The sequence below is a fragment of the Primulina eburnea genome, chromosome 2 (genome assembly GCF_022965805.1).
Source record: "Primulina eburnea isolate SZY01 chromosome 2, ASM2296580v1, whole genome shotgun sequence".
NCBI lineage: Eukaryota > Viridiplantae > Streptophyta > Magnoliopsida > Lamiales > Gesneriaceae > Primulina > Primulina eburnea.
In genome coordinates this window covers 32,740,973-32,752,428 of record NC_133102.1, presented here as the reverse complement: position 1 = coordinate 32,752,428, position 11,456 = coordinate 32,740,973, and the positions used below count along the sequence as shown (strand labels likewise).

General features: G+C 37.9%; 1 protein-coding gene across 1 annotated transcript; it reads left to right on the top strand.

Moving 5' to 3' along the window:
• Positions 1 to 10,484: 10,484 nt before the first annotated feature.
• On the top strand, positions 10,485 to 10,979 carry LOC140824221 (uncharacterized mitochondrial protein AtMg00860-like). The gene has a single exon (XM_073185816.1). The coding sequence runs from the start codon at positions 10,485 to 10,487 to the stop codon at positions 10,977 to 10,979; it is 495 nt and encodes a 164-aa protein (XP_073041917.1).
• Positions 10,980 to 11,456: the final 477 nt, after the last annotated feature.

Sequence of the window (11,456 nt, the reverse complement as noted above, 5' to 3'; positions counted from 1 at the left end):
TAATCCATAATCCATAAAATCATCAAATTCTTTAACATATGCGGAATTTCAAGGTCCTCGGTTATGCCATGCGTCTCATGGATTACTCGATAGTCAACACCCCACGACTCAACATCATCATCACTTGCAATCATTCAAACCTAGTGAGTCTAATGACTCAGCATCCACAAACATGATTTAGCAAGTACATAAATATACAACCACATGCGCAAAAATATATTTATTAAAAATAGAGTTTTCGTGCCAATGCAAAACCTTAAGAAACATGCCATGTTCTAAATCATACATAAATACAACCTTTTCCATAAAAATAACGTTTTTAGGTGAATTGCGATTCTCGATAGTGATAACATTCAGTCCATTGATCAATCTATAAACAATAGTACTAGGCCATCGGGTTCAACGCCCACTTCTTCGACAATCCCTCCGACTATCTTAAAAATAACTTCACCATTCACTTCTTCAATGGACCATTATTATTGAGATTATCGCTCCCGTTTTCGATGGTTCACTCCTTTTTCATTGCAAGTTAATCGTTCAACGGATCCCTTACTACTTTTACGTCACAATCAATTCTCATTCCTCAAAAATATTTTCTTTTACTCTATCATTTCATACAAACATGCATAACTTTTAATATTATTTAAAATTTCCAAAAATGGCTTATATCATTAGTATACTTCGAGACTACTAAAAATAGCATAAACATGCATATATGTTAGAACTTCTGAAAATATCATATTTCATCCCAATACATTAAAACTTCCAAAAATAGCATTTAACGTTACATGGAATTATTTTAGGAAGTTGCAAACTTCCCTCGACTTTCCTCGAACTGACCGCAAACGATTCAATGCTATACGTACTCGGACGACCCGAACCTTGACTCAACGAAAACGACTTGATTTTAAAACTTTGGAAATGCCAAAAATATCCAATAGCTTGCTAAAAATTCAATCTTAGGACCTATGTTTCAAAAACAACTCATTTCGCTTACCAAATGACTCGTTTACCATCGTTTTCATGTTTTTGATCAAACAAATTACCAAACTACCCTTCCGACTCGAACCAACCAGAGACCAGACCTTTATTAACATCATAAGACCCAATTTTAGCTGCTGGAACTTCCCAAACTCAAGCCAAAACCGAAACTTGAATCCAAATTTAACCTAGGCTCATTTCATCCCTATTTTGATACGTTCGGACAAATTACGACCCCGAAGGGACCACGGCTCAAAATGACCCCAAATCAGACCCTAAACCCCTTCCTTAGACCCTTAGTAATACCATGATCAGGCCTTTTTAGACACAGACTAGATGCCCTAATCCCTAGACTCCACGTATCAGCAGCACAAAGCACACACCATTACGCAGCAGCGGCTCTCACACGCACCAGCAGCTGTTGCAGCCTTTGGCTCGACTCTTGGCTCACACCAACTCCTCAACAGGACCCTAGGGCACATATCAAGATCCCCTAGTACCACACACAACCAAAAACAACGCACAGCGGCAGCTTGTAGATTCACAGCCGCAGGGATGCTCCGGCCCATCCAAGCCTTGATTGACCCCAACCAGGACCTCCATAGGACTCTAAACCAACCCTACAAAACATGGCTAGGACCACATGCAGCCCTCTTTAGCCGTAGGAGCCCAAGCCACTAGACTTCCCTCTCTCGGCCTGCGCGTGTGTTGCGTGCAGGCTGGTCCAGCAACTTCAGCCTTCTCTTTTGGCTCTTGTCTCTTCACAGTCTGCCCTTATAAGTTTATATCGATGCTTTATTCCCTTGGTTAGCATCCTTCCTTAAAAAATTCCCAACAACCTCAAGGATCCTTTATGAAAACATGAGATGCACATGAATAAAATCTTTAAACCAACAAGGTGATTAATTTCCTCGCATAATTCGAATGCATGAAATAATATGGAGTGAATGGTGCATAAAAAAGTTTAAACATGCCTTGATTTTTATGCTTATGAAATACGAGTGAGATGCGACGAGAGACGAACGAGGCTTGCAAAAATCTTCCTTCCCTTGGCTATGGACCTTCGGCCACTCTAGGGTTTTGTGTGTGTGCTGATGGTGTGAGGAGGTGTGTGATGTGTTGTAGGGGTGGCTAAGGTTCTATTTAATTAAGTCATTAGGCCCTATAATCCTTTTAGTTATCCACTACTAATCTAGGTCCATCAATAAGTTAGTTAAATAAATAATTTAACCACTAGAAGTCCACATGATAATTAAAAATATTTGGTGTCACTGGTTTCCGCTACCGTAATTCCGAAACTTCTCATTTTCTTGTAAAAGTTTGTTATCGATTAAGTTCTCCCCTTAGTAAAAATAAATTTGTCACTTTCCTATTTGGGATCATTAAATCTCGGGTTTCAAAATCTTAAACTTCTAAAAATAGACGTATTATCAAAATCTTCCACGATTCTCTCCCCTTGGTCATATGTCACGTAAACGACTGCCAAAAGTTCAATTTCACAACATTCGGTTAAATATTACTTAAGTCATACAAATACCGTAACATACATTTAGAACACTTATTTAAATAAATTCTAATTAATTTTTCATGCATACATGTGGTTAGTGTGTTTGGGTTTTCAGGCATTACAATTCCTCCCCCTTTAAATAATTTTGTCCTCAAAATCAGAACTTTTCGGAAAGATCTGGTAACGACTCCTCATGTCGGCCTCGGTCTCCCAAGTAGCTTCATCCTCTGGATGATCCATCCACTTGACCTTGACCATCCTGATCACCTTATTACGCAGCCTCCTTTCCTGCTTGTCTAGGATCTGCATCAGTTTCTCCTCACAGGACAAGTTTGAAGTAAGCTACAGTGACTCATAATTCAGCACATGTGATGGATTCGACATGCACTTGCTGAGCATAGAAATGTGGAAGACATTTTGAACTCTGGCTAGATTAGGCGGTAAGGCCACCTTGTATGCCAATGCTCCACTCTTTCCAAGATCTCAAACGGTCCAATAAACCTCGGACTGATCTTGCCCTTCTTCCTGAACCACATAACTCTCTTCATGGGGGATATATTGACAAAGACGTGATCACCAATGGCAAACTCGAGATCTCTCCTCCTCTTGTCTGCATAACTCTTCTGTTTACTATTATTCGTTTTCATCATATCCCAGATCTTGACTACCAAATCCGCAGTCTGCTGATATCCGGTCCAATCTCGGTTCTTTCTTCGACCTCATCCCAATGAATCGGTGACCTACACTTTCTTCCATATAGAGCCTCGTAGGGAGACATGCCTATAGACGACTGATATATGTTGTTATAATTAAACTTTACTAGCGGTAGCTTTGGCTTCCAACTACCCTGGAAGTCGATTATGCAAGCTTGTAGAAATTCCTCCAAAATCTGGATCACTCTATCTGATTGGCCGTCAGTCTGTGGATGAAATGTCGTACTAAACAACTGCTTGGCCCCCTTAGCGGAATGAAGACTCTTCCAGAACGATGAATTAAATCGCGGATCTCTGTCGGATATAATAGACACTGGAATCTCATGCAGTCTGACTATCTCTCGAATATACAGCTCGACCTACTTTGACATAGAGTATGTTGTCTTCACTGGCAGGAAATGCACTTATTTAGTCAGACGATTCACGATCACCCAAATGACATTGTATCCCTTCATTGATTTCGGCAATCCAACCACGAAGTCCATCGTAATATTCTCCCATTTTCACTCGAGAATAAGGAGTGGTCTCATCAGTCCCCTGGTCTCTGATGCTCTACCTTCACCTACTGATAAGTGCGGTATTCTGACACAAACTTCTGATTGTTCCTCTTCATACCCGATCACCAATAGAGTAACGGTAGGTCTTTTGTACATCTTCTTTGTGACGTCCCGAAAATTTGAGGTCTACATGCACCACATGCGTGCAATTTATTAAATTCCTTATGTATTTTATTAAATGGTTTTAATGCATGTTTATTTCATTAATTTGTGTTTTAATTCACGATTTATTAATTTGAATTATTTTGAATTATTTATGCTTATGTGTTGCACGTTAAAATGTTTCTTGAGCTTTATGTTTCAAGCGAATATTTGATGCGAGATCGAGAAAAGAGATCGGTTACGGTTTAGGCGATTCTTGTATCGTGGTATGTTATTCCAAGTAAAGAAAATTAGTGTTTTAAATTATTTATGAAAAATTTTAGCATGTTAAAACCTAATTTAATTTATTAGGTGATTTTAGATTTTTAAGCTTTTCAAATACTAATTTTATTATTGAGATATTTTAATCTTGAAATTTGCACTCAATTATTGTTTTATTTAAAACTTTGTTTGGGTTAACTAATTAAATTAGTATTATTTTATTTCTAATTATTTAATTAATCAATTATTTAGCCCCTAATTGAGTAATTAAGCCATTATTTCCCTACAATACACCACACACTCACGCACACACACAAACACACATTTCATTTTTGAGATAGCCTAGGGTTCTTGAGCTCTAGCAGTAGCCACCCCTCTCCTTTGCAAATTTCTGAAGGTTTATGTTGGTTTTTCGAGCAAGAATCGCGTCGCAAGTGTTCCCCGGTCATCTCCCGTATTCCACCGCATCGGTATTCGCCATCTTCAATCGTTTCAAAGCAAAGGCATGTATATTCTGTTTTTCCTACGTCGATATTGTCATGTTATATGTTGTGTTGATTATTATGCGTAAAAATCCATGTATGATGTACAAAGTTTGAGCAGAAACTTGTTGGATCGATTTTTGAAACGTTTTTAGATCTAAAACTCAAAATTTACTGTTCATTTAAATACTGAGATTTTTCGATTGCTTTTCTAGAAAAACATTCAACATATAAATCATAGACCTTTTTGATACCTTTGATTTGATATATAATTCGAAATATTTGGATGAAGAATGAGTGAGTTATGATCGTTTTCGTGGGACTACTCAAACTGCGACTTTTATGAAAATTGTGTTCTTGAAGTTTATTTGTTGCAGGCTTTGTTGGGCATCGATGGGTGATCATTGCTGCGTTTAAGTATATCGAGAATGATGTTGGGATGTATGTTGGTATTTCGTTTCGTGTCTTTAGGAATTTGGTTGAGTTATAAATCGTAGGAATTGATTTGGTGTCAAATTTCGTGTTCATAAGTTGTATTGTGTTGTAAGTTAGACGTCGTTGTTTTGGAGCGTTTGTTTGAGCTTGAATGAATGTCCTAACACTCTAGGATGGGTCTCGAGCTGTCGGTACATGTTCCGTCCCTTTTGTCCTTCAAAATATGAAATTTCAGAGTCTACTCGGACCCTTATCCGGACCAGTACACGGGGTCCGTGTCCTTTTTCCTTCAAAATGAGAATTTTCAGCGTCTACCAGGACCCCTACCCGGACCTCGTGTACGGGTCCGAGTACCCCTTTTAAAAAAAATTAATATATAAATATATATATAGATATATATTTTAGGATTTGCTTCGGGGTTCTATATCATGGCTTAGTACAATGGTTAAAATTTATTTATGTATAAATATAGGATTTGTTTTGGGGTTCTATATCATGGCCTAGTAGGATTATTAAATGAGGTCAAGTCCCGAATGATCTAAAATGTCATAAGCTATTTATTTACTTCGGTGGTGAGCACGAGTTACCTATGTATAAATTATGCAAGATAAGTGTTTGAACTCAAAATAGTATGTGCAGCAGTGGCCCCAAGCGAGATCCAAAGAATCCCTCAAAGTCAAGTAAGTATGTTCGACGTGCAAAAGAAAATATTTCAAGTTTTTGAGGTATGCTAAATGTCTTGTGATCAAATTTATGTATGGGATTGGAAAGCAGTAAAGCATGACCATGGACCAATCCACCCCTGTTAAAGCATGAACGGGTTTAGATCAGGATTGGAAAGCGGTAAAGCATGACCAGAGACCAATTCACCCGTTAAAGCATGAACGGAGATCTCATGTATGTGGCAGTGGATTTATCCTGTCAGTCCAGTACTATGGTTTAGTCTGATCAGGCGCATTTATATATGGGTCACTTGCTTTGAAACATGCCTCTACGCAAAATGATGTTATGTATGCTCAAGTATGTACGATGCAAGTATGTTTATGAAAAGTCTTATGATGATGGCACATCTCTGTTTATGTATGTATGTACAAGTTTCAAGTATGTTACGTTCAAGTTTTAAGTGTGATACGTTCAAGTTTCAAGTATGCAATCTCTGTTTTAAAGTTGCATGTGGTTTTATTACATATTATTTGCTACCTCCAGTTTATGCATGTTGAGTCTTTAGACTCACTAGACTTGATCGATGTAGGTGAGGAAAATGTTGAAGAGACGAGGGGTGGGACCAATGAGCCGGCTTGGACTGCGCAGGAGGCTAAACCTGAGGACCGCCCATGTTTTAAGCTATTTATGCACGGTTTTTATTACTCTGATTTCACGTTATGATTACGATGTTTAAGCAAGAACTTTTAGCAAACTTTATTTGTAATATTTGTAATGTAAATATTTTGGATGAATAGTTTTTGATTGAAGGTTTACTTCTTATTTAAGAAAATTTTTATTTTTCCGCAAATTTTAAAATAGTATGAAAGTACAGTACGTTACATTCGTACTTCGTGGGTGGATAGAGTATGGCCAAGTATGTGCCTATGTCATAATCTCGACTCTAACGAATCACCACTAGGCACTCATAAACGGCCTCTATATCTGACAATGCCATCCTCTACAGAAGACAAAGTACTGCCATTCGATTCGTCCCTCGTCTTCCACTTTTGCAACTGCTTGTCAGTAGCCTATCCGGTACAAATGCGGTCTCTCAGAGTGGACTGCATCGTCAAAGTAGATAATCTCGGGGCATGGCCACTAGCATAAATCTCAAGGCCAAACCTTTGAGTCTCTGTCTGAAGATGTTTCTATAAAGCTAGATGGCGGCCTACCATTACTGTCTTACTGCTCAATGCATCGGCCACCACTTTACTAGTGGTAGCTAATGTCACAATCATAGTCCTTAACCAATTCCAACCACCACCTCTGCCTCATGTTCAGCTCCTTCTGAGTAAAGAAATAATTGAGGCTCTTGTGATCGGTGAAAATCTTGCACCTCTCACCGTACAAATAATGTCTCCAAATTTTCAATGCAAAAACAATTGTAGCTAATTCAAGATCATGTGTCGGATATTTCTTTTCATGATTCTTCAGCTGCCTTGACGCATAGGCAATCACCCTATCATTCTTCATCAGCACAGTGCCCAAATCGAGCTTCAAAGCATCCGTATATAGCACATAATCCCCTTGCCCAGATGACATCACTAAAACTAGTGTTGCAGTAAGTGCTTGCTTCAACTTCTCGAAACTGCTCTGACACTCGGCACACCACACAAATTTGACATTTTTCTTCATCAGATTTGTCAAGGGCACTGTAGTAGACGGAAATTCCTTGATAAACTTGCGATAATAACCATCCAGGCCTAAGAAACTGCAAATCTCGGATACATTCCTAGGTACTGACCACTCCTTCACAACTTTGACCTTAGAATGGTCAACTTTTACTCCATCTTTTGAAATAATGTGGCCTAATAACTCCAACTTCTCCAGCCATAACTCATGTTTGCTGAATTGGCAAACAGCTTCCGATCTCAAAGCACCTGCAGTGCCGTACTTAGATGCTGACTGTGCTCTTCACGACTTCTCGAATAGATTAGAATGTAATCTATGAACACGACAGCTGAAATGCATGATTCATGAAATCCATGAAGATCGTTGGGGCATTTTCCAACCCAAGTGGCAACACAATAAATTTGTAGTGCCCCAAAATGAGTTCTGAAGGCCGTCTTATGAACATTTGCTTCCTTTACTTTCAACTAATGATAACCGGAACGAAAATCTATCTTCGAGAACGCCGAAGCTCCCTGCAACTGATCAAACAGGTCTTCGATCCTTGGGAACGGATACTTGTTCTTCACAGTAACTCTCGATAATCAATACAGAGAGACTACCATCCTTCTTCTTTATGAAAAGAATTGATGCGCCCCATGGAGATGAACTCGGACGAATAAAACCCTTGTCTAACAAATTTTGAATCTGATCTTTCAGTTTTTCATCTCCGTAGGTGCAAGACGATAAGGTTTCTTAGAGATTGGCACGGTACCCAACATAAGCTCAATTGAAAACTCCACCTCCCTCTCTGGTGATTCTGATATATCAAAATCATTTTAGTTTGTTTAAATCTTAAAATTTAAGTTGTCACTATAATTGGATGGCTTATACTTTCGCATAGATTCTCAAAACTCAATCTTGTCAACTGCTTTCAATCTGTGTGAAATTATCCCTTCTTTCCACTTTTGGAAAATCCCATTATGTTCAATCCAAATATCTTGCTTATCTGATAATGAAACTTTGATCACTTTTTCATTCGATATGTATTGGAAATGGCCACCCCTCGTACTCGTGCTCAAGCCGCCCTTTGCATGCGTCAACTTACCATTGAAAACCAAACATGAGAGATTGAAACCCTAAAGGCTCAACTCGCTAGAGGAAAACAAGATAAACAAGAACTCTTGGAGATTAGGAACCCGCTTCAAACTAATGTACAATGTCTCACCCATCATCTTGATCGAGCAGAGAGCCAGCTCGTCGTAACCCTACGTAACCCATTCACGTGGTACGACTAGTTTCCCCTAACCGAAATTTGATAGTAAGGATTGAAACTGAGAAGGATCTTGCTAACCGCTCTCGCCATCAACGTGAAGACCTTTCCAACAAGCAAGAACATTATATCGCCAAGCTTTATGGTGCTATGGATAGACTGGAAGAACAAAATAACTATATGCACCTTTTCATGGAAAACACAAAAGTAGAAAAATAAGTACCTATGGATGTAGTGGAAAAAGAGCTGTGATGATGGAGAGATGTTAAGGTAGGTTAGATTGGTATTATGGTTATATGATACGAAGAAGTGTAATATTTCTTTGGGAATGTACAAAGATAAGTTGAATTATATTGGGAATGTACCTATCAGATAGAAGTTGACTAATATTTTTGGGAATACACCTATCTGATATAAGTTGACTTACATTTTTAGGAATACCAATCGAAGATAAGATTCTGACATAAGATTAAATGTTTGACTCGGGGATAATAAATTATTTATGAAAATAGGAGATAAGAATTATATAATCTTTGATATTAAGATGTAGAAGTTGATTTTTGTGTTAATAATTAACGGTATGTACATTAAATTTGGGATGCTAAGTGAGCATCCCAAATTTAAATATATAGGATCTTTTAATATCTTATGAAGGTAAGAAATAATATATATTAAGAAATTTATATTATTTTAGATCATTTCCTTATGAAAATAAAGTAACATATTGATAGACATCGAGTAAGTATAGCATACATAATATGTTCTGACTCTTCTTGTAGTACAAAAAAAAAAGGGAAGATTTGAAGAGAAATACATCCAACGAAACTTGTTTGTGTTAAAGCATGCTAGGCTCATAGTCTTGATTAAAGAAAAATTTAATAAAGAAGAATTGTTTGAGGAATTAATTTCTTCCGTATAAGGTTGAAAGAAATTTTAACTAGGTTATAATTATTGAGACTTGAGTCAATATGCTTATAAGGAGTTATGTTCTAAGATTTTATATTGGTTTTAAGTTTTGAGATATTAATCGTGATAATTTTAATATGGAATAAAATAAGTATTGATACACATATATTATTCAGTGTACTATGAGAATGGATTGGTTGGCTAAGAATCATGCCCTGGTGGATTGCCAGAAGAAGAGTCTCAAGCTGCAGACTCCAAACCATGAGGAGATCATATACCTAAAGAGCAAAAATCTCTTCTATCGGCATCACAAACTTGGAAAGCTATGAAATGTGGTGAAAAAATTTACCTAGCAATGATCAACGAGGTAAATAACGAAATTACTCTAAAGATAGAGGATATTCCAGTTATTCAGGAATTTCCAGACGTCTTTCCTGAAGAATTGCCTGGAACGATTCCTGGCCGTGATGTGGATTTTGAGATCAACTTGATTCCTAGTGTTCCACCGATCTCAAAAGCACCATACAGAATTAGCCCCAACAGAGTTAAAAAAACTTAAGGATCAACTCCAAGAGTTGTTAGATAAAAACCATATTCGACCCAGTGCATCTCCGTGGGGAGCCCCTGTACTATTTGGGAAAAAGAAAGACGGGAGTATGAGGTTATGTATCGACTATAGAGAGTTGAACAAGATCACGATTAAGAATAAATATCCACTCTCGAGGATACTTGACCTTTTCGTCCAATTGAAAGGAGCCAAGATCTTTTCAAAACTCGATCTGAGGTTAGGATACCATCAACTGAAGGTCAAAGCGGAAGATATTCCTAAAACATCCTTCAGGACAAGGTACGGACATTAAGAGTTTACAGTAATGCCGTTTGGACTGACAAATACTCCAGCAGCATTCATTGAACTCATGAATAGAGTCTTCAAACCATACCCTCGACAATTTCATGGTCGTATTCATAGACGACATCCTTTTGTACTCACAAAATAAGGAAGATCACGAGGAACATCTTCACATCACTCTACAGACACTCAGAGAAAAAGAATTGTATGCCAAATTTAAGAAATGTGAATTTTGGCTAACAAGTGTCGCCTTGTTGGGTCACATAATCTCTGAGATAGGTGTTTCAGTAGAACCCAAGAAGGTGGAGGCAATTGTGGACTGGCCTCGACCAAAGACTGTAAATGAGATTCTAATATTTTTAGGTTTAGCCGGTTATTATAGGAAATTCGTTGAAGGGTTTTCTTCAATAGCCATATCTCTCACTAAACTTACACAGAAAAACGCTATATTCATTTGGAGCAAAGAATGCGAGAAGAGTTTTCAGATTCTTAAAAGAAAACTCGCTTCTACACCATTGCTAGTACTCCCCGATGATGGCAACAACTTCACGATATATAGTGATGCATCAAAGGGAGGATTAGGGGATGTGCTTATGTAGGAAGGTCAGGTAATTGCCTACACATCAAGGCAATTATAACATTATGAGCAAAATTACCCAACCCATGATCTCGACTTAGCTGCAATTGTATTTGCACTAAGGATTTGGAGAAATTACCTTAACGGAGTCAAATGCAAGATATTCACTGATCACCAGAGCCTCAAATACATATTCACCCAAAAAGAATTAAACATGAGGCAAAGAAGGTGGATTGAACTCTTGAAGGATTACGACTTAACAATCAACTACCATCCGGGTAAAGCCAACAAGGTAGCAGATGCCTTGAGACGAAGAGACATAGGAAGAGTAAATTTATCGGCTCTTTCAGCTCAACCATGCCTTCAAGAAACCATCAAGTTGAAACAAAATCACGATCCTTCCATAGAAAAAATTGAGGAGCAAATTCAAGATGGAAAATCCAAAAAATTTCAAGCTGATGAAAAAGGTGTCCTGTGGATGAAAGGACGTATGTGTGTA